This window comes from Rhipicephalus microplus, chromosome 8 (genome assembly GCF_043290135.1).
Source record: "Rhipicephalus microplus isolate Deutch F79 chromosome 8, USDA_Rmic, whole genome shotgun sequence".
Taxonomy (NCBI): Eukaryota; Metazoa; Arthropoda; class Arachnida; order Ixodida; family Ixodidae; genus Rhipicephalus; species Rhipicephalus microplus.
The window spans coordinates 57466282-57489346 of NC_134707.1; the positions used below are offsets into that span (position 1 = coordinate 57466282).

General features: G+C 46.1%; 1 protein-coding gene across 1 annotated transcript; it reads right to left on the bottom strand.

Moving 5' to 3' along the window:
* Positions 1 to 7335: 7335 nt before the first annotated feature.
* LOC119165448 (uncharacterized) lies at positions 7336 to 18161 on the bottom strand. Its single transcript, XM_037417626.2, has 6 exons — positions 18055 to 18161; positions 17312 to 17480; positions 13836 to 13951; positions 12362 to 12441; positions 10526 to 10600; positions 7336 to 7565 (listed from the first exon to the last, which is right to left on the bottom strand). Exons 2-6 carry the CDS (start codon positions 17435 to 17437, stop codon positions 7363 to 7365), a joined length of 600 nt encoding a protein of 199 aa, XP_037273523.2. The 5' UTR covers positions 17438 to 17480; positions 18055 to 18161; the 3' UTR covers positions 7336 to 7362.
* Between the last annotated feature and the right edge of the window lie 4904 nt (positions 18162 to 23065).

The window sequence follows — 23065 nt, forward strand, 5'->3', positions numbered from 1 at the left end:
ATCCGTTATTATGATTGTTGGAGCACCGTGCCACAGGACGATATTTTCTACGAAGAATCGTGCGGTTTCAACGGCGGTGCCACTTGACAAAGCCTTTGTTTCGGCGTAGCGCGTAAGATAATCAGTGGCGACTATTACCCACTTGTTGCCAGCATGGGAAGTCGGATATGGTCCAAGGAGATCCATTCCAATTTGGGCAAAAGGTACCGTGGGCACTTGAATTGGTTGTAATAGCCCAGCTGGTTTTAACGGTGGCGATTTTCGTCGTTGGCAATCGAGGCACGTGCGCACGTAATGCTTCACAATAGCTGGAAGTCTTGACCAGTAGTATTTCTGTTGGATTCTGGCCAATGTGCGTGTGTACCCCAGATGACCAGACGTTGGCTCATCGTGGCAAGCACTAAGTATCTCCTCATGGATTGACGTCGGAACGACCAGTAGGTGGGTGCTTCCTCTGGGAGAAAAGTTCTTCTTATAGCGAACACCACTACGTAAGCAGAATGACGGCAGGCTCCTTGCAAATCTTCTAGGGACGGTTGTTGTCCGGCCATTCAAAAATTCAATAAGAGGAAGCAACTCACTGTCTTCTTTCTGCTTGCACGAAATCGTAGTGGTGTCAACGACTCCTACAAACGCCATGCTGTCATCTTCTGTGTCATCGTCGCGCTTTATCGGTGACCTTGATAAGCAATCGGCGTCGGCGTGCTGCCGTCCGGACTTATACACGACCGTCATATCAAACTCTTGGAGGCGTAAGCTCCACCGTGCGAGCCGACCAGACGGGTCTTTCAAGTTGGTGAGCCAGCAGAGGGAATGATGGTCACTGACTACGTGGAAGGAACGACCATAGAGGTACGGGCGAAACTTCATAACCGCCCATACGACAGCAAGACACTCTTTTTCCGTTGTGGAGTAGTTGGACTCGGCGCGGGAAAGCGTCCTACTAGCATATGCGATCACACGCTCGGCTGAGTCTTGCCACTGGACGAGTACAGCGCCTAAACCCACGTTGCTGGCATCTGTATGGACCATGGTAGGAGCATCCTCATCAAAGTGAGCAAGCACAGGCGGAGTCTGCAGGCGTTGTCGGAGATCGTCAAATGCCACCTGTTGATCGTCACCCCATGTGAACGAAACGTCTTCTCTTGTGAGTCGTGTTAACGGCGAGGCTATGTGGGAGAAATTGGCAATAAACCTTCGGTAGTATGCGCATAGGCCAAGGAAACGCCTGACTGCTTTCTTGTCTTTTGGTACCGGAAATTTTCTGACAGCCGCAATCTTATCGGGATCAGGTCGAACACCTTCATGGCTCACTACATGGCCTAAAAATTGAAGCTCCTTGAAACCGAAATGACACTTCTCGGGTTTCAGTGTCAGGCCGGCAGACCTTATTGCCCTGAATACTGATAGCAGCCTGCTCAGGTGTTCCTCAAATGTTTTTGAAAAAACAATGACGTCGTCCAGATAGATCAGACATGTCTGCCACTTAAGGCCTGACAGAACGGTATCCATCAGTCTCTGAAATGTTGCGGGGGCTGAGCACAATCCGAATGGCAAGACTTTAAATTCATAAAGCCCGTCAGGCGTTACAAAAGCCGTTTTTTCTCTATCTCGCTCGTAGACCTCAATTTGCCAATACCCACTTTTGAGGTCCATTGACGAAAAGTAGCGTGCATACCTCAGCCTGTCGAGTGAATCATCGATGCGCGGTAATGGGTACACGTCTTTCTTTGTCACACGGTTCAGCTTGTGGTAATCGACACAAAATCGCAAGCTTCCGTCTTTCTTTTTAACCAGCACTACCGGCGATGCCCAAGGACTCTTGACGGCTGAATGACGTCATCATCGAGCATTTTCTTCACTTGTTCCTGGATTGCTCCACGCTCTTTCGGTGCTACGCGGTATGGGTTCTGTCGTATTGGCCTTGCCGTCTCCTCCGTTATTATCCGATGCTTCGTCAGTGGCGTTTGACTGACCCTCGAGGTCGATGAAAAACAGTCTTTGAACTGGTGAAGAAGATCTACTAGACGCTGTCTCTGCGCTGGTGACAAATCCGAGCTTACGTCAATAGGTGGTGGGGCTGACGTGGCTTGCGGCTCGTCCTGTTGTACTACACAACACTCGCGGATTTCAGTGATCTCGTCGAAGTAGGCAACTGTAGTGCCTTGTGTAATGTGTCGTCGCTCGTTGGTAAAATTCGTTAATAGAACCTCTGCTTCACCGCACACAACGTTGACGATACTTCTGGCAATTGCAACACCGCGAGAGAGTAGGAGCGTCAATACTTGTTCAGCGATTCCTTCTCCAGTATTCTGCTCACTGCACGTGACTGAAACAAGGCGGCACGATAACGGAGGTATGGTCACATCGTCAATGACTCGTAGGGATTTTCGGTGTAGCACTGCGCTTTGATCCGCTGAAAAGGTCAGTACACCGTCCGGAATATTGATGATGGCACCATATTCACGCAAGAAATCCATCCCCAAGATTGCCTGTTTGCAACACTCAGAAAGGATAACAAAAGTTGCGACGAAGGATGCATCCCCTATCTTCATTCTTCCGGTGCACTTTCCGGTAGGTGTGAGTAGCTGCCCTCCAGCTCCTCTAATCTGCGGTCCTGTCCATGCCATTCTAACCTTCCTGAGCGTGTCTGCCAGACTCTCACTCATTATTGAAAAGTCCGCACCAGTGTCGACCAATGCCACGACGTCATGTCCGTCAATCGTAATTACAACTTCGGCAGTAACAACCCCATCTTTCTTCGATTCATTGAAACTGTGTCTCTCTTCGCTCGGCAGTAATGGGGGATTTTCAGCACTTCGACGATTCGCAACCTTCCCCCCTGAGGTCGCTGCTTTTAGTTTCCCCGGCGTGGACTAGGAGATCTTACTCTTGGCATGTCAGTGGTGCTCCGTCTAGAGGATGGAGAATAGCGCCCAGGAGAGGGTGAGCGTGACCGGAACCCAGGAGGAACATCCCGCGGGGTCATGACACTCGTGTCGACGTCAGATGTTCCGTTGAAATGGCGCCGAGGAACCATAGAAGGAAACCCTTGGTACCCTGCTGCGCGATACGGGCAATACCGAACGATGTGGCCTGCTTCCCCACAGTGAAAGCACAGGGGCCTATGATCAGGGGTACGCCAGATGTCAGTTTTGCGAAGTGGTGGCCGCCTCGGCATCGAAGTTTCTCTGTAGTACCAAGGTGCTGTCGGCGGATGTTGATGGTGGTACTGATGTGGTGTCGGCACGTTCGCTGGCTGTCGGCGGACTACGTCTGCATAGCTTGCCCTGGGAGTGCTCGTGTTCGGCTCAGGAAGTGAGAGCGCTTGCCTGATCTCCTGGCGTACAACTTCCGTTACTGAGGCGATCGCGCAGTCATTCGGTTTGGCGACGAGTTTCTTGACCTCTTCTTGTACGATTTCTCGTATTAGTTGGCGCAAAGAATCTTCGTCGGGTGTTGTTGCTGTGGTAGAGGCTGCCACGCTGATCGGTGCACTGTGGGTTTGGCGGTCATACTGGCGATAACGTTGATGCAGTGCGCGTTCGATAGATGTCGCCTCCTTGGAGAATTCATCCACACTTGTAGGCGGGTTTCGTACGAGGCCAGCGAACAGCTGCTCCTTAACGCCCCGCATGAGGTGGCTAACCTTTTTGGCTTCGGGCATATTAGGATCTGCTCGACGAAATAGCCGTGCCATGTCCTCAACAAACATCGTAACGGATTCATTTGGTTTCGGAATCCGTGACTCGAGGAGACGCTGTGCAATTTCTCGTCTTTCAGTGCTCGCGAACGTGTCGAGAAACTTCTGCCTGAACTCGTCCCAAGATGACCACACGCGATTCGTGAACCACGTTCGGGCTCCGTCTTGAAGCGGAAAATAAACGTAGCCCAATTTCTGTGTGGTGTTCCAACCGTTAACATTCGCTGTGTGCTCGAATTCCTCGAGCCAGTCATGTGCATCCTCATATGCGTTTCCGTGGAAGTCAACCGGAAGTCGAGGGTTCAAAATAGTCACCTGTGTCGTGCTTGGGCTGGACATGTTGGGGCCAATGCTTCCAGGCGCCGTCATGCTTTCTGGCGCAGTCACGCTTTCCGGCAATGGACCAAACTCCGGGCTGAGGCCTAACAGGCGCCGGCTGCTGCGGTGAACGGGGGTGTCGATGCGCGGAAGTCTTTCTTGACCAGATGCGGGGCTGTTGTCAGGCGTCCCGAACATGTACCCAGCGCCTCCACCAGTGTCACAATGCAGAAACAGCAGCAGTCGAATCCAGGGAACTCACTTTAATTGTATTAGAATACTGGTAAACTGATCAGAAGAGAACCTCGTCTTCTTCACTCGCTGCGCGTGTTCTTCGTTGTTCTCTTCGTGCTGCATATTCAATGTGGCAATATTAGTACCCTCCTTGCAGCATTGTATCCGAGCGCGCGCGCCTGATTGGCTGCGTTGTGAATGACGTCGTACATCCCGTCGCAGCAGAGTTTCCTAAAATCAACTACAGGGCCCTCTGTCGCTGCGATCTTTCAGCGACCATGGGAATAATGGGTAGTACACACTTTTGCCTAGTCTTCGCACTTGCAGTCGGCGAATTGTACTTGCGGCTTCGTTTATTGCTGTGTTTCGGTTTTGTTTTGAAAGAAAGATTCAACCTTTTTGAAATTCGTGACCCGATCTGGAAACATAAGTCTAAAAGAATAAGGTAGTGAAGCGCAACCGCAGAACATTTGCTGATTTTTGTTTCGTGAGAAAAACAGCTCCAAGCCACACGAACACACACGGAGCCAAAAGCAGGCCAGAAGTACGAAGAATAGACAAATGTGCGTACTATACCCATCATTCCCATGCTCGCTGAAGCGCTGTGCGTCGCAGCTCCCATAGTCACTAGCACCAGAGTTCCCTCTAGTGTATGTTAAAGAACTGCATCACTGCGGGGTGCCACGTCGCAGGCCTTCCACATGGGGCTACCACGGAGAACACTAGAAAAGCGCCGAACATTGGAGACGCGAGAGAGCTAGCATTCGCCGGGCCGATGGTGCAGTCGTGGCACAAAAACAGGCACGGGAGGCCGAGTGCCGGAAGCAACAGCACGTACGGATAATCCGGCAGCTTTACAAGCCGCGCTAAATCGCGAACTGGAACGCAAGAACCCGTGACGAGCGGATCCGGCAAACCACGCCACCGAGTCGCAACGCTTTCAACAACGCTGCGATTGCGGAAGCGCATTCGCCGGTGTGAACGCGCACTTTCGGCGGGAGTTTCTCCAGCGGCACGTTGGCTTCGGCTGCGACGTCTGTGAACGTTGACAAAATGCCCTCGTTTATTGCTTATTTCAATAAAAAAAACATTACACTTCTCAATGACCGTGATTATGGGAGGCACAGTGTGCTGCATGTGAAATAAACACCGGCAAATCCAAGCCAAACGTGTCTCTAACCTTTGTAAGGAACACGAATATGTGACCAATAACAATGAAAGGCTTCAGTGCAATGTCGGCTTTAACCGACTGCTAAAGCACTGGGGCCACACGTTCCAGCTTTCGCTGGTGCACCGTTTGTACGGAGCGCTTAGGTGGTGATTTTTTTTTGTTATCCCTTACCCCATCCCCTACATGAAGCTTTGCCGTGCCGCCTACAAGGCAGACAGAAATTAGCTCTCTTTTTCTCTCCTTCAAATCCACTCACTAACTCTTACTCTATGATACGAGAGAGCACCAATGGTTGATGTGCAAAGACCCCGAGAGGGAGGAAAATGAATTTGGCTGAGAAGTGGGAAAATATCACGACATTGCTAACAGATCGCAAGTATATGTTGTTGCGAACATTTGACACTTGCAGAATAACCTTTAGGAACACCCGGCTTGTGAGCACGTGTGTTGAGGCACCTGCCGCGCTTTTCGAAAATTCACGCACTTCTCTCTAAAAAACTTACTCTGTGTAAGACAGCGCGCTGAGGAGCTTGATGCGTCTTCGCTGCGTTCATTCACGAACAGCTTCATGGTGTCACCGCTATGTCGTTTGCGTTCAGTGCTCCGATTTACACCAGCTAACTTATTCTTGAAATTGGCTTATAATGGAGGTGGACTATAGAGAACAGTGAGATCCTGCTATTTGAATTTATTTCAATCTTATTTTCTCTATATTTCGCCCTCTGTTGGCTCAACATGTCCAGTGTCAATTTTTATGGAAGGGAACACGGGAACATGTGGCCTGCGCACTCCGGCGGCTGCTGACAGCGCGTTCAAGTGGGAGCGAGAGCAACCACAGTACCTGTTCGCGTCATCTCATGGCGAGCAAAACAACCATCCGTTGATGATATAGAAGGGCGAGCTTGCGAACCCTCCCCCTTCAAGGTGATTACCGGCTTTCGCGTAATTGCCTTGAAGGGGGGGGGAGGGGGTCGCAATCTAGCCGCTGGTTCCATATCAGCAACGAACGGTTGTTTTGCTCACCGCGAGATGACGCGAACAGATACTGTGGTTGCTCTCGCTCCCACTTGAACGCGCTGTCAGCAGCCGCCGGAGTGCACAGTCCACGCGCTCCCGTGTTCCCTTTCATGAAAATTGACACTGGACAAGCGTGTTCAAATATTCTCAGGCCGCACTGCCGTAAAACTGCAAAAGATAGCGACCTGGCAACCTTTGAACGCCCCTGTACGTTGTTATACAAGTGTGAGCTATATGACACCTTGATTGATATGTGGGGTTTAACATCCCAAAACCACCATATGATTACGAGAGACGCCGTAGTGGAGGGCTCCGGAAAAATCGACCACCTGGGGTTCTTTAACATGCACACAAATCTGAGCACATGGGCCTACAACATTTCCGCCTCCATCGGAAATGCAGCCGCCGCAGCTGGGATTCGATCCCGCGACCTGCGGGTCAGCAGCCAAGTACCTTAGCCACTAGACCACCGAGGTGGGGCTGTATGCGACCTTCGGAAAACATTTTTTATTCAAGTCCAAAGTGTATAAATGACTAATTTCTTCACACATTTAATACAAGGCCAACGTGATATGATAAATGAGAGCAACAAAAATTATTTACTTACGCTCTGGAAAAAAAGCTTCGGTGCAAAGAAGAGTCATTGTTTACTTTTACAAAAACATAAGCTTCGAAACAGCTTTCGACACTATCCATTGTAGCATGACCGTTAGTCCTTCAATTAGTTCGATCATCTACGAAATCTATATAAATATTTAGTGAAATTCGCCACTAGCCTTCCGCTTGCTGCGATGTGAGTAAAAAAACAATTGAACCAAATTGTTCTCTTAATCTTTGTGTTGGCGAAGCTTGCCTGAAATGCGCGTAAATTGAAGCAGAAGGCGTTGACCAACACGCTTTATTGACCGTCGTTATTAGCTTAATCAACAGAAACGCTGATGTTAAACCACGGCCCAATATGTTTGCTTATGCCTTTCCCGCTCAACATGCAATCCGTGGTAGACAATTTGAGGATTCGACCTAATCCCGATTTGAGTAATGCCGCGGACGTCTTCTTCATCACCTGCTCCGGAATGTGTTTAACTGGCTTGTGGTACATGAGCGAAACGACGTTACCGCGGTCTGTAACAAAGAAAAATGTGCAAAATGAATAAAAATATAGATAAAAACGTCGTCGCATAGTAGCACGTCATGTCGGGCCACTTGGTGCATCGTTACTCGAAAGACGTGACGCATGCTCAAAAAACGAGAGGATCTTTTCGTCTTGTCTTCGTTCTTCAAGTTTCTTAGGCTTGTGCCACGGTTTTTCGAGAAACAATATAGCAGTATCAGACGAAACATGAATTTCTTTGAGTGAGCCGCGAACAGCGCTCATCAAATGAAACGTAACACTATGAGGGCATGCTACCGTTGGAGGATGAGGGGGAAAGACAGTGAGGGCGAGAGCGTTTACGACTTACGCGTACTACATCCGGTAAAGAGTCGCTCAGTCTGCGGGTGAGGGTGGGGCCTACTGAGCACTTCGATCGCGGGATCGAATCCCAGTGACGGTGGGCCCCATTGACGATGAAGGCGACAGTTATTGAGGCTCGTGTGCTCACTCGTGTTCTGCATGTTCTTTCCGCGCGTCCCTTCTGCTCGAGAAATGCGCTGCAAGTTTCTTTCTTTTTTTTCTTTTTCTTTTATTTCCAGAATAAACGAAAACATTACATTCTGGATGGTCTCCTGGGCTAAAAGCTGTAATGAAACAGCTTGACTAGGGCCCAGAAGACCAGTTTCGAGCGGCTTTGCCGGTTCTCACGTGACACTACAGCATTCATCCCTTCGACCTCATTGCGAAACGATCCACAGAAAACGCTCAGCAACCTCTGTGAAGACACCTTTCACTTTCGCACACTGCAGATTCCCATCACAGAGGTATCGGTCATGTCCGCTGTGCGTTGTCCGGCACAGCCCATGCAAGGTACCTAGCATACACCTTTTCACAGGAAGGCAAAAGACACCGCCATGATGGGCTGTGCGCGGGAGTACAAAGGCTAAGGGCGCAGCGTTGTCAGTGCATTTTCGAGGGGACGCGCCAATTTGCACAGCCCAAGGAGGGCTATAGTGGCGCCTAGGGAGGCGTTTATGAAAAGGTGAATATGTCACGACGATGAAGAATAACACGTTCCAGACCACGCATTCTCTTTGTATGGACGAAAATGATTGTGAAAGAGCTCCACCCCTGAAAAGGCGAAGCGGCGAAGCCGACTACGAGCTGCTAATCCGGAGGCAGGAGTTGCAGCTTGCGGCGGCTCACCGTCTACGCAGACAGCAAGCTACCCCGCAAACGGGAGCTCGGGAAGCAGAGGCAAAACATGGCAACGCCGACAAGAAGCTGCTACTCCGGAGATGCTGAGGGTGCGGGTAGCGGACGCTCCACGGCGAAAACACATTGTACTGTGTAATGTACACTCACGTTGTCACTCATTTACACGCGTGAGCGGGAAATGTTACGGATCATTTACGTTAAGAACGATCCCCAATGCTTCGCCGACTCGTCGTGAAGATGCGTTGTTTTTTTTTTTTTTTTTGTGTGTGTGCTCGACAGACTACCGCCAGCCTAAAGAGTTCAGCTGTTAAAACAGTAGTGGGAAACAACTGCTTTGTTCAGCAACATTCACTCGTGGCTCAAACCGACTGCGGGGGATTGGCCAATAATTGAGTGTTCTTAAAAAGTATTATTTGATTTTAGAGTAAATGAACTTATCAAATAAAAATGACGTTACGAATTTTAGAATGAAATTTTTATGACAACTAAGCTGTACCTACTATAAAGTTTTTTGTATTAGTAATATATAATCAGCTAGATCAAAATCTAACTTTAAAAAAAGTTATGCGCATGTCGACGCAGAATAATAATAGGATTAGTTTGTTAGTCTTTTGGTTTCATTCAGATAATTCCGCACTACCTCGCAAACTTTCGCACTGGCGAACCCAGAAATAAAGGCTCCAAAGGACATTATCACGGGCACGGATAAATTCATTCCGATAGCACGTAAAGAATTTTCCAACTTAAATCTACCGGCTGTGCTAAATCGCCTGCATGTCAAAAAGTGACGATTCATAGTTTCTAGCTCGCCACAGAAAGCACACATTGGAGAAAGAACCGGACCAGACCCTGTGTTGGGAGAAATTTAGTTTCGGCGCCTATACAATTACGTCGTCCTATTCTTTTTTTGAGGCAGTTTCAGAATTTCTGTAGGCTGGACGCACGAATATTCGAAACAATAAGCTTCACAGGTACACCAAGTTTACAACTAATAACATCCCCAATACGTTCCTCGGCATCATTGTTTGTTAGTTCACGCGAATATTCTGTCTAACAAACGAGAACAGGCGCTTAAGGGTAAATGGTATGTGTCAGGTTTAGCGTAATATCTTAGAAATGGCTGCCAGTCCTGCCATAAAAATTTACGTGCTCCCCCCAAAAAAATTACACTGGGTGTCAAGTGACACCCTTTTCGTATGCCCAGATCGCTTATCCTTTCCTGTAGCCCACTCCCAAAATTTAAAGGGCGTTCACCTATTGAATGTACCTTTTTTCTGCAACTATCGAAAACAATGTAGTCATATTCAGTCGTGTTTTTCTAGACACTCTTAGGTTACATCCGAACTAAAAAATATATTACATTTTTTATGTAGTTGTCTTAAAGAAATTAAAACCCCACTTGAACAACGCCACTAAAGGTGCGTATACTGTTGCGTAATTTTCTTACAGCTTCACTTTTTATGAAATCAGCCCTTTCTTTTAGTTCAGATTGTTTCTAACTTCTTGTCGCTCAGCGTACAGAGTTTCATCAAAATCGATTCAATGCTTTTCGAAAAAAGGTACGTTGAAGTTGAAAAATTTACAGAAAGCGCAATGTGATGAAAAGAAACTTTTACGTGCGCCTAATGCTTGGACCAGCCGCTCTACGTTGGGGTTCCACAGGTTTGTTCCTCGAAGTACATTGGATTTTTCGGTGCCGAAATGCAAATTTAATTTTTTGGGGGAGGTTTGCCCTACCATACCCGTTTCCTTGCTTAACAATAATACTTACATACATTGCAGTTGTTTTCCACCACGTATGTTTTGTAGTCCGTGTCCAGTATTTGAAAGAAGTGAGGACGACGAGCTGCACAGAAATGAATATTCACGAGTTCAAACACGATTTTTCCTGAAAAGCTCATCAATGTGCCGAGTTAGTTACCGATCGAGAGCTCGTGGATCGGAGAACAAAATTTAAATTTAATTCAGTTCAATTTTATTTGCCAGAAAGCAATCATCTGGAGGGACACCTGAGCAAAATGCAATCACAGCAGCTTGACGAATGCCCAGGGTCCTTTACATGGCAATAGCACATATACGCCACATGTCAACAAGTGGTTTTACTTGGCATTCACATCGAAAGCATTATACATACAGATCAGCATACATCACACGTACACATAAAATGTAACAATGACCCTTCGTACAAGAATGAAGGGTAATGCGTTCTTATAAAGATAAAAAGTGGTCGCGCAGATGTTTTTTTTTATTTAATGTGGTTGTGTGTGTGTGTACCGGTTGAGTATGGTTGGAATATTATGAACAGGGCCTTTCAATAAATGTGTTCGAATATCCTCAAAAACGAAAAAAAAATGATATGTGCTCGCTGCCTTCAAAATTGCTTTTTTTGTAGTGGCTGAAAGAAATCATCTGATGGGTAGACAGGCTGGTTTATGCAGCTTGCTTGCCTGCTTGTATGTTGATTTAGGACTCCTACAAACTACGGAAGATTGGTCATGAAACCGTAGATTGCTATCAAGGAACTTTTATATTTTGTAAAAGGATGAAGTAGAAATGTTTCATCACTGGAATAACCTGAAAATTCGAACTGAGCGGACTATGTAGAAATATACAATAACATGTAAACCAAGGCACTATTTATGGTGAGCGTGACTCGAAGGCACAATAGTTCTTCGGTTACCTTTTCGTCGCTCTTGTTCCAGCAGTGGCAGGCATAATAAGATAGTTAAAATCCTTTAAGCTCTCCCATAGTACAGTACAAACTACTGTAAATCGTTAACTACTTCTTCTAAACACAGTTAAAATCATTTGGGGAAATAATCAAGGAAGTTGGTGGCAGTCATAATAATATCGGCCAACAATCATTTGAGACTTGCAATTAAAGAAGTCACCCTAATCAGCTTTCTTAGTATAGCTAGGTGGTTACGTCAAACGGTAGAATTGAAGTTCTTCATACGAAGAGCCCCTCGCCGCTTTCAAATAGGGAGGAAGTGGCCTCTACTGATTACTCTGGCGCAATGAATTTCGACCAAATTCAACGGTGAAACCAATACACCTATGAGCGAAACAAGCATATGACCAGAACGACGTAGTTGTTCTAGAGGACGATTGCAGGGGTTTCAGTTCTAGCCTTGATATAAGTAAACAAATGTTTCTTCTCTCCATTGTTAACGTATGTGCACCATACGTGCTGTTTTTGCAAGCACAGCCTACACTTACACACGGTAAGTTCGATTGATCTTCGATCTTCACATCTCTGCAGAATATGGCTCTCGTCCGTACTTCGGTTTCGCCGCTGCATTTGGTTGAAATTCATCACTTCTCTACTATTACTCGATGTTACTAGAAGCATAACAAAGCGTAAGAAACTCTTGCTTGCATAACCATACCTGTAGCCCAGCTAAGCCGCCGTGATTTTTTGTTTTCATAGACGGCGGCGTAGGATTGATTTTCGTATATGGTTCTAAAAGTACAGGAGATCAAACTAGGCGGCTCTGTGAGACGCTCCCTGCGTCTCGAAAGAAAGGGGCGCTTGATCGGCAGAATGAGAATATCTTGGTTGACGTGTTTTCAACCGACTGCAAGCAAACGAAAATGCCGGACTCACTTTTGGGAAATCGAATTGTGTCTCTGTTGTGCACTCCATGGCGGACAGTCTTCGAGATGTTCCACACTTCCTGCTCAGTTCTGCGTGATCACACGAGCGTCAAACAGATTCATCGAATAAAACGCATAAAAGGAAACTGACAAACAGAAGATGTCGCATTCCGCCTTGGCCGCGTTCTATATGGTGCTCAATTAAGCGTGTGAACCTTGCTCTAGGTGATGACCGTACCTTCATGTTCAATTAAAACAATAAAATAGATAACTGTAAACATTGAGGTTAACAGGAGAACGACTCCAATTGGTTTTCCTGTTCTTGAAGTGGTTAAATGAGGCAATGCATAATGAGACAACAGTCACTGAAAACCCCGCGAAGTTATTCTGGCTACGGTACCACCCAGCTAATAAACAACATAGTCATCAATTTTTTCAGTGTATGTCCTGTACTTAACCTTTTCCAGAAACAATACACCATCTTGTCCAGCCCCTCCCACGGTGGTCTTAGTGGCTAAGGCACTCGGCGGCTGAACCGCAGGTTGGGGGATCATAAAAATTGCAGCTTTGGTGACTATATGTTGTACAAAAAAAATTTGTATTTCTATTTAAGGAAGCATCTTTCTAACAAATCAAATCACCGATTTTGCTGACTTGTTCAGATAAAAGCACAACTGAGATCACGCGAACATTTGAAATTTCAAATGTTCTCGAATACTTCTGGCTTTTCGATCCGGTTGAAAACGGAACTTTACTATTCGAGCTTCTCGAATACATGTACAGTCAGCGTCCGATCAGCAGTGGTCCCGCATATTTTTAAATTTTTTTGTTTGTTTCACCCACACTAAACTTTATTAGGGTTGCTAAATGGTCCAAAGAGTGCATCACTCTATGTTCCGACCGAAGCTGCGGCGTAAAATATCTCGCCTTTGCCTGTTCCATAAGATCTTTTATTGTATTCCGTCTTTTAGCAACACTCTTTTCCAGCCCCCATCGTACGTTTCCTCACGCAACGATCATCAGTTTAAAGTGGGCGTTCCTAGCGCCCGCACGAATTTATATTTTGAATCATTCACCCCGAAAACTGCAAATGAGTGGAACCACCTTCCCGCCCCTATCGCTGCTATCACTGACCTCACTTTGTTTAAAAACGCCCTCTCTAACCATTTCGCGTAAATTCGCCACTTAAGTCACGCTGTGTTTTCTCTTGTTAGTTTTTTTGTGTGCGCGTGTCATTCAAAGACGCAACCATGTTGAACATTGTTGTTACAACCACCCTGCCTCTTCTTCACATCACGCAGTCTTTCTTTTCTTTTATGGTCTTCAGACCGCCATTGTGCGCATATAATTTTGATTTGCTGTATTTCCTGATTTTCTGTACGATGTATACCCGCTCCTCTCTGTAATGCTTCGGCCTTGAGAGTAAATAAATGAAATGAAATGAAATGAAGCGTGGGCGGATGTGTGGGACGCACAGCGCTTACCCTCCTATGGTTCTGGAGTCAAGTTGTCCTTGTTTTGCCCGGTAACGCCTTGCAATGCACTGAGTGATTCTGTGCGGTTTGTCGACCAGAGCCTGAATCCAGAATTTCTTCTCAAGCTGGGAAAGAAGGATGAGGATAAAGGGAAAAACTAGCAGACAAAAGGCGCCTTACTAAGACTGAAATTTCTTAAAACTAACTAGAGGGAAACTCGACTTGCTGCGCAAGCTCAAGGAAAATGAGGAGGAAAACAGGAATGACAGGAACTGCGCTATTAAATGCGAAGCATTTCTTCGCGAACTTCGGCGATTTTGAGCGTATCTATCTATCTATCTATCTATCTATCTATCTATCTATCTATCTATCTATCTATCTATCTATCTATCTATCTATCTATCTATCTATCTATCTATCTATCTATCTATCTATCTATCTATCTATCTATCTATCTATCTATCTATCTATCTATCTATCTATCTATCTATCTATCTATCTATCTATCTATCTATCTATCTATCTATCTAGCCGCCTACGACTTTTAGCTCTCCTGGCCGTTTCGATAATGGTATCGATACCAAACTTGGTATGGCATAACATGACTGTATGAAAAAACATATTTGACAAGTCATAACAAGAAAATTATGTCATGAATGTCTTGATTTACGTTTCATGGTCCTGAAGCTCTTGCGGTGGCTTCGTTCACATGGCATGTTACAAAACTGGTATGGTATGGCACGATTACATGTCGAACACCTGTGACATACCCTAACATGAAAATTATGACGCACGTGTCATGTAGCAACATGACAACATGACATGCTCATGATGCGCTCGGGGTCGTTTCACTAGCCTCACATATACAAAATTTGGTATTACGGTACGTGAATTGATGGCGAACGTATGTGACAGGTGCAAACATTATAATCATGACACGCTGTGTCATGTAACAACATGAGTACATGCCACGCTTATGATGCGCTGGTGGCCCTTTCGCTAGCTTCACTTATACCAAATTTGGTATTACGGGACGTGAATGGATGACGAAGGTATGATACTGGTACAAACATAGTTAACATGAGATGCGTGTCATGTAATAACATGAATACACGCTGAGCTCATGATGCGCTCGCGGCCGTTTCGCTAGCTTCGCATGTACCAAACTCGGTATTACGTGACGCGAACGGACGACATAGGTGAATGACACACCAAAACATGATAATCACGACATGCGTGTCATGTAACAACATGACTACACGCCACACTCATGATGCGCTCGCGGCCGTTTCGCGAGCTTCACTCATGCAAAATTCGGCATTGCGTGACATAAATGGATGACGAAGGTATATGACTGGTGCCAACAAGATAATCACGAGATGCGTGTCATGTGGGAACATGACTACATGCCCAAGTCAAGGCGCCAATCCATTTCAACATGACGCGGTGCGTGTGCTCGCCGGCATTCCTTTCGTTGCATCATGCAGGCGTTTCCACGCCAGGCGCTGGTCCTGCCAGATAGTCACAGGCGAACGCTGTGCTACGTTACCTTGACGCATGCGCTTTTAAGCGCGTTCGGCGTCCCTCTGTGACGAAAAGAGAGAGATGCAGCGTTGTAGCTGCGTAACGCATCGGCACGAAATGCAGCATGTTGCATTTTGCGCCGGTTGCTGTTGGGCGGCGCCGACGGACGCTGGTCGCGTCGGTCTCGCTTGGCGTCAGACCATAGAGTGCTCGCGTTTCCCTAACGTAACGTCGGTGTGCCCCGCGTGCGCGTGCGTGAACGCTACATCAGAGTACATTGGGCCCTTCATGATGCGCTCGTGACCGTTTTGCTAGCTCCACATATACCAAATTTGATTTTACGTGACGTCAATGGAGGACTAAATATATGAATGGTGGAAACATGATAATCCTGACGCGCGTGTCATGTAAGAACATGACAAGATACCACGCTCATAGCGTGCTCACGGGCGTTTAGCTAGCTCCACATATACTAAACCTGGTATCACGTGACGTGAATAGATGACGAAGGTAAACGACACATCCAAACATGATAATCACGACACGGAAACCATGTACGGCATCAAAGGCCTCCACCTCGTGACGTTGTGCTGATTTTAAAGTGACATATCAATCTTTCTCAATCATGCTTCGCATATCATTGATTCGCAGTGTACGTGAGATCTGCCAATTTTTTTCCTGTCTTCCTTCTCATTTTCCTTCAGCTCACAGCAAGTCGAGTTTCAAGTATGAACCGACTAGTCTGCAGAGAAGCATTGCTTTAACTAGAGGGTACTCTGGCGCTGCGATCGTTCAGTCTCCATGAAAATAATGGCTAGCACCAAGATTTGCGCAGTGTTTGTATTTGCGTCTTCGAATGCCCTTGTGACTTCGTTCGTTGCTATGTTTTCATTTAGTTTCGAACAACAGAACAGACCAATGTGTATTTCGTGACCCGATTGAAATTGGCGAGCCTAGATGGTTAGGATGGGGAAGCGCGACTGCCAAAACTTTTTTTTAATTGTCGTCTCACGACACAACAGCTTCAAGCCATGCCAAGCCAAACGAAGCCGAAAGAATGGAGATAGGAGAAAATTTTTGTATTGCCCGCCATTCCCATGATGCCTGAAGCGCGGCGCGTCGTGGCTCCCACAGCGCCCTCTATTCCTCTTGTGAAACAACACTGACTAGCTCACAGCCGCAGGAGCAGCGTTGGCTGGTCCAGGGGATGCGTGGTATGTCGTGATCCAATGGGGCCCTGAACTAAGGAATCCACCCGACGAGAAAGATCTGTAATCTTTACAAAAATAAGTTTTTTTTGTCACTCTCTTTCTTTCTTATCTCCATCTGCGTCCTCTTTGAAGCCGTGGAAAACGTTTTTGTGGTAATTTCGTTTATCATTATGACCCCTCTACGTTTGTGTGGTGTATGGTTCAGCACAATGAGTCATAGTTCGTGTAAAATCATGTACGATCACAGCGCCTCATCTTGTTCAACCGCTACGAAGCTGCCCTGTGTGTGAGGTGGCTGGGTTCCACTCAAGCTGATACTTGCACCTTTCCGTGCTTTGTCATCCTCGCAACCTTGAGATGCAGATCAAATTCAATTCAGTTCGATTCAATTCAACACTAGAACACCGAAAGAGCCCGCGATTCTACATTGTGCGCCAGTATAGGGATCTTTATCAAGGCTACACGTTGGAAGCATCATTCGATTGTGTGAAACTCATCAATAATTGAGGAGACAAAATTACGTTCAGAGTCGACATTTTTGCCCAGCGCAAGACTGCGAGTAGTTACGTCGTAACTACTCGTAGTCTTGCGCTGTGCAATTATGTTGATTCCCAATCACCAACTAGCCCAAGCATCTGTCTTATCAAGTTACGTTCAGAGGGTGGAGGCAAACCGATTGCTTGCCACAAGGGCCGAGATATTTTGCCGAGATTTTAGATCTAATTTTACAGCTGCATTGCGCCGCATTACCTTTCTCCAGTCGACATTCATCAAGCTTTTTGCTGGCTTGCAATTGGAATGTTGTGATGTAGTTACTTCAGCCAGCAGAAACACCAGAAGTACTGACGTTGCTAAGCGCATCGAGGCTGACGTCATGGTACAGCGTCGTGACGTTGTACCTTTGGGAGTCTTCAGAGCTCTGCAGGGAAGAAAGGGTTACCGGTCGCAAAGTAGCAAATTCACTGGTAACTGGAAAATCAGCGATATCGCCCTTATACAGTAAAGAAATGAAAATGCGAATTGTAATAAAGTATGTAATGAGTCTTTGGGAGCATAAATTGATGTGTTACACATTTGGGAGGGTGATCGTTCCGGACAGCCGTTAGTACTGAGTTCGAATGCCATCAATAGGTGAGCTTTTTTTTTTTCTTCGTCAACTGGGAAGCCTTTTTTTTTTTGTGTGAGAAATTCGCATCGATTTTTTTTTTCCAACTGTGGGCTCCGAACGGGAGAGCGCGGATAGAATCAAGACAAGAGTTTGAAGGATGATTGAGGTACCGAGGGATGAGAAAGCGCAGAGCAGGGGTTGTGCCGTTTAAGCCGGCATTTAGAGGAAAAAAAGTTGTCTTTGTTAAGGCAACGAAATCGGGTCACTTGCCACCCTCGGCAAAGTAATTCAAAAGGGAAGCAAGCTCTGCTTTAAATACCTATATGACGATGATTGGAGAGACTATATATAGCGATGATTAGAGATAATCTTGAAGCACACTTACTTCTGTTATCACTGCGCTGAAGAACACCCCTGCAACTTCGAATTCCCTTGTTTATATAATAGCTCGGAAAACAGAGGAAATTGGGGTGTCTTGCAGCGGCATTGTAGCCGGCCTCGTTAAAAATTGAACAATGACAGACTGCCTGCGTCTGGCTCAGCATTTCTTGATGCCTTGTGATCTGTGAAATATTCGCACACTAGCATCGGGTGGGACATGATAAGTCGTCAGATGGAAGTTAGGGCACAAAACTTCTTTCCATTTAATCAGCGAGATCAAAAAAATGCTGAACCGAAAGGAACCTGTATGCACAGACTGAATGGGTGAGAAACATTCGATAAGGACAAAAATAGAAAAATATGTCACCTCGCTATATGCAGGTGATAGCCATCGCTATTGTCACTCATAGTATTATGTCTATTGTGCATTGTTCAACAAACGATGGACGCTCATTTCGCGGTCGTCACTCTTTTTTGTCACCAACAAAAATTTTAACACCATTCACTCGGTAATCATAAAAACCAGTCCAGCCACATGCTGTGAGACAAACCTGCTGCATATTTATAAGAAAGTAATTAACCGAATTGTCAACTCCTGCTAGGTGTTTGGCAGACTCTCCACAAAAAAAAAAAAATCTTGCACAGCCTGTGAAACCACATGATGCACCACGGCCGCCCAATGTGTGCGGAATGCCGCACCGTGCCTTCGGAATACTGCTCGGTTTTGTCGCAGATTCAAAACGCAAAGGCTAACTTTCGAGTTCATGTGATCAGCCATGAAACATACGACGAATATTTGAGCATTGAAGTGTATAGATTGTATCATGCCCTCCCACCAGTGTATACGCAACCACAGCAAACTAAAACACTCTTAGGCAAGAGCAGGAATGGGAAACAAAATGGTCATAATAGGGAGCTGTATGATCATCCTATGCGCTAATAATATAGCATATTTGCTTGCAATAAGATGTGCATTGCTTATCGGTAAGCTGCAGGGAAGAAAAATGTATTTCCTGATGTTGTTGATTTCAACATTGCTGTCAATATTGTTTAACATTGCTGATTGTTAATTAACCAATTTGTATTCCTCAGAGGTGAAAGAAAGTACCCGAACCTGCCGCGATTATTCGCAAAAAGAGTGGAGCTAAATCGAGATATTATTAGGCTATGGATGAAACAACACGAAAACGGTAAAGCAAAGCGACAGATCAAAGACGATTAGCATTAGGTTTGACCTGAAGCCTTAGTTTGCACTTTGCTGTAGCTCACCAAGATTTTAGTTCAGTTTGGTGGTGCGCTTCTCCCGAATAATCGCTGCTGGTTTGCGTATATCTCCTGAGACTTTCTTTGACCTCTGAAGCATACAAAAATGCAGTGCTACCGGCAAAAGCAAATACATGAACTTTATTTATCGTGTAGTGAAGCTTCGATAGCCTAATTCTCGTAAGCTAACATCACAACACAGGTGATCTTATGAGATGTTATGAAATGTTATGTTTATTATGCTTTAGCTTGTGCTTTTTCTGTTTCCGTGCAGCTCCAATGTATTCGGGGGAAAGGGAGCAGCGTCAAGCCGCGACTGTGCAGCCTTTTCTCCCCTCCTCCTCAGCCATGTATTTTTTGTGTGCATGTCTCAAAGAAACCCTCAGACTCCAATACTGATGCTCAGTTGCTCCACATTCGCTGAAATTGGCAATGGCTAGCTAACTCAGACGTTTGAGAGACCAAATATTTCGGCTCCAGTTATTTTATGGTCGAACACTTAGAGGCCACACTCAGCGTACGACTGATTCGTCAAGTATTCGGACAGAACAATAGGTGATGGAACGATGCAACAAATGCGAGCTGTGAACTGTGGGTTTGTGTTGGCACTACGGTCAAACCTCAGCTCCTTCCGCCTGTTCACGTTTGATCCCACCAACGGCTGGCCTATATATTCCGAACGACTCTTGTTTCTGCAATCGTAAATCAATAAAGTTTGGGGTGGGACTAAAAACAATGCCGGGAACAGAGACTTCTGCTGCATATTGGAGTCGTCCACAGCCAATTGTCGTCGTTGCAGCAAACAAAAAGCACTCGAGAAGCACGTTGAAAGTGACAGTAGTGGAAGTAGATTTTTTTTAACACCTCGCTTATTATGAAGTGCAGATTTGGTGGTGTCACGGCGTTTTTTGAAAGGTAAGCGGCGTTTTTGAAAGGTAAGCATCGATTTTGAAGCACAGTTGGTTCGTCAAGGGTTCACTTAGATTGGGGAGGTTGCCCGAAAATCAAACGTCCTCAGCTGCGCATATCATAGCATACGTTATGATAATTTGTAATATAGCATACTACTAATATACCATGGTAGCAGAAATTAATATGTAAAGAACAATACAAGACGATGACGAAGCAGCCTAGCAAGCATGCCGTAGTGTTGGTGGTACCCACGCGAACCAAGCTTGCACATGCTTAGATATTGGCTGCCTGATGGATACCGTTCCGCGACGCTCGTCCTGAACTTCCTCCGTCGTTTAATGAGATGAAAAGTCGATAAACAGGGCGTGGGCTGGAACTAATATTTCGACAAGATGACTTGTCTTTTTGAAGGAATGTACTCCAGTAGCTCTTGCTGTTTGGCTTGTTGGTGCATTTATGAGTATCGATAGTTAACATCGTGCCAAAATAAAAGCCACACTGAATGAAGAGCGCCTCCTGTCCATGCGTTTCTTTTTGTTTCAGTGTGGTCGTTTGTTTCGACTTGAAGTTGACTATTGATTACTGAAAGCCTTAGCAAGAAGACAAGCTCGCTTGTCCAAGCGTCGACTCCCATCACCACCTCTCGGTCGGCGACAACAGATGCCGGGAACTCTATCCACTGCGCCACGGTAATAAATGAAACGTCGGCTCCTGGACACGCCCTGTTTACCAATTTTTCATCCCAAGCTCCCACCTTCTCCTGTCTTCTGCTGTTTTTAGGGGCGAAGCTTTCTAAGGTGTAGGCAAGTCCCGTGTTGTAGTAGCCACCACTCGTAAGGGCGCTTACTAGATGGTACTCGCAACGCTGGTACTAGAATTGCTCACTAGATGGCGCTGCGGTGTTCTCTCGACTCCTATGCGCGCGTTCGCTCTGGCGTTAAAACGCGTTCGCTCTCGGTGTGCCTCCTCTTTCACCGGTAGTGTGCGTGCTTCGAGTATGCGTGACGAAGACAAGGCGGTGGAGCGGAGGGCTCGGAAAATGGCTGCAGTGCGTGCTCGCCGTCTTTATATGATGATCAACAGGGGAAGACGTACAGAGGATTAAGGGTTTAAAGATGTACCTCCGGAGCTTCGCCCACTCACCATCATTCACTGCATAGATACGCTGATATTTTAACACGAATATGTTTTATGTAGGGGTTCACCACGGCTCCTATGACATACTCCGTAACTGATATTACGTTACAGAATAAACACTAATAGGCTGAAAAAACTGAGCAAGTTTTGTTGCAAGGAGTCGAACCACTGACCTCTCGCTCCGAAGCGCGCCGCTAACCACTGCGCCACGGAGCGTACGTAGGTACGGGTACTAACGACAAGCCGTTTATATACACCATGTACTGTTGGTAGTCTTCAGAGCTCAGAAACCTCATCTCGTTTTCGTCATGATTATAGAGGTGGAAATATATCGCACCCGTATATATCCTTTCACATGAGGTATACTGGTGGCTTTATACACTTCCTAAATAACTGTGAATCAGTGGCGTATTAGTTGGAGCGCCAGGTATATCAGGTCGGTCGGTCGGTCGGTCGGTTGGAAAAAAAAGAATTTAGGTCTTGCGGGACGCCCCCTAGCACGCAGCGGGCGACTACCACGTCGGGACCACCAGGCTAAGCCTGTCGACCGTTTCGCGAGTTTGCTTGACGACCCAAAGCTGATATTGCAGCTGTTTAGCGCAAACTGCATCGCCAGAACATGCAGATGTTGGAACAGCTGTATTGAGCCGCTCGTAGTCATCATCAGCTGGACTGCGCCCACCGCAGGGCAAAGGCCTTTCCCATGTTTCACCAGTGAACCTAGTCCTTTGCTTGCAGCCATAACTTTCTCTCTTGTCTCGCGCGTTCAAGTGCTCTAGGAATCTAGTATTTCACTTCTAATGACCAGGGGCTATTTCGCCTGCGCGCTGCATGCTGTGACTATTTAAATTCATTCTTGATTTCGACTAAGATGTCCTCAATAGTCATTTGTTCCTTCATCCCACTCTTCTCTTCTAAGGTTACTCCTATAACTTTGCTTTACAAGGCTTATTGCTTCGTACAAGCGCAGCACGCCCCCTTTAAATAATTCTCAAGGGGCCAGTAAACCTAAGTACAGAAGCATCAAGATAAACGGAGGCCTAAATAGGCAAAACAATATTTAAAAGAGGACACAATATGAATGAAACGAATAAAATGACAAAGCTAAGGAATTCGTTAGGGACGTCAATTGTGCTATTTTAAGTGTGTTGTATTTTTGACATAAATGTAAAGAAGGTAAAGCAGACGAAAAGACAACTTCCCGCCAGTTGGGACATAATCAATGATCTTCGTTGGGAGTGTTACAATGTCACACCAGTCCCGGTTATTAGGGAGGCGATCGCCGGGCTAATTCCAAGAGCCGAAGTATCGGCTCCCCGAACCGCACCACGAAAGCGTGGACAATTTAGAAGTGGTCCTTTTTGGCGCGCCAGCGGACGCCGGCTGTGGCCCAAAGAACAAGACAGAGCCGAGAGTTGATAAACAAACAAAATTATATTCTCATTAACGGCAGATCAAAAACAATACACACGTATGCACACTCCACAATAGTTACATCCAATACGTCACCAAACAGACAATGTACTACACAGTACAATCAACCACACTTGAAACAACGGACACAGACAACAATACGCACTACAATGCAGTCGCATGCATTGAACAACCAAGACACTTAAAGACTAAAGAGATATAAAACCTATTCAGTCCAAAGTCCTTGGAACAAAAGTCTGAATGATACTCTTCCGAGAATCACTCACTCA

Coding starts and splice junctions, on each gene's coding strand:
- LOC119165448 (XM_037417626.2), bottom strand. CDS start 17,437: ATGACGTCAGCCTCGATGCGCTTAGCAACGTCAGTACTTCTGGTGTTT. Junction 13,952..17,311: donor TGAATGTCGACTGGAGAAAG/GTAATGCGGCGC, acceptor CTTCTTTCCCAG/CTTGAGAAGAAATTCTGGAT. Junction 7,566..10,525: donor GGAAAACAACTGCAATGTAT/GTAAGTATTATT, acceptor TCTTTGTTACAG/ACCGCGGTAACGTCGTTTCG.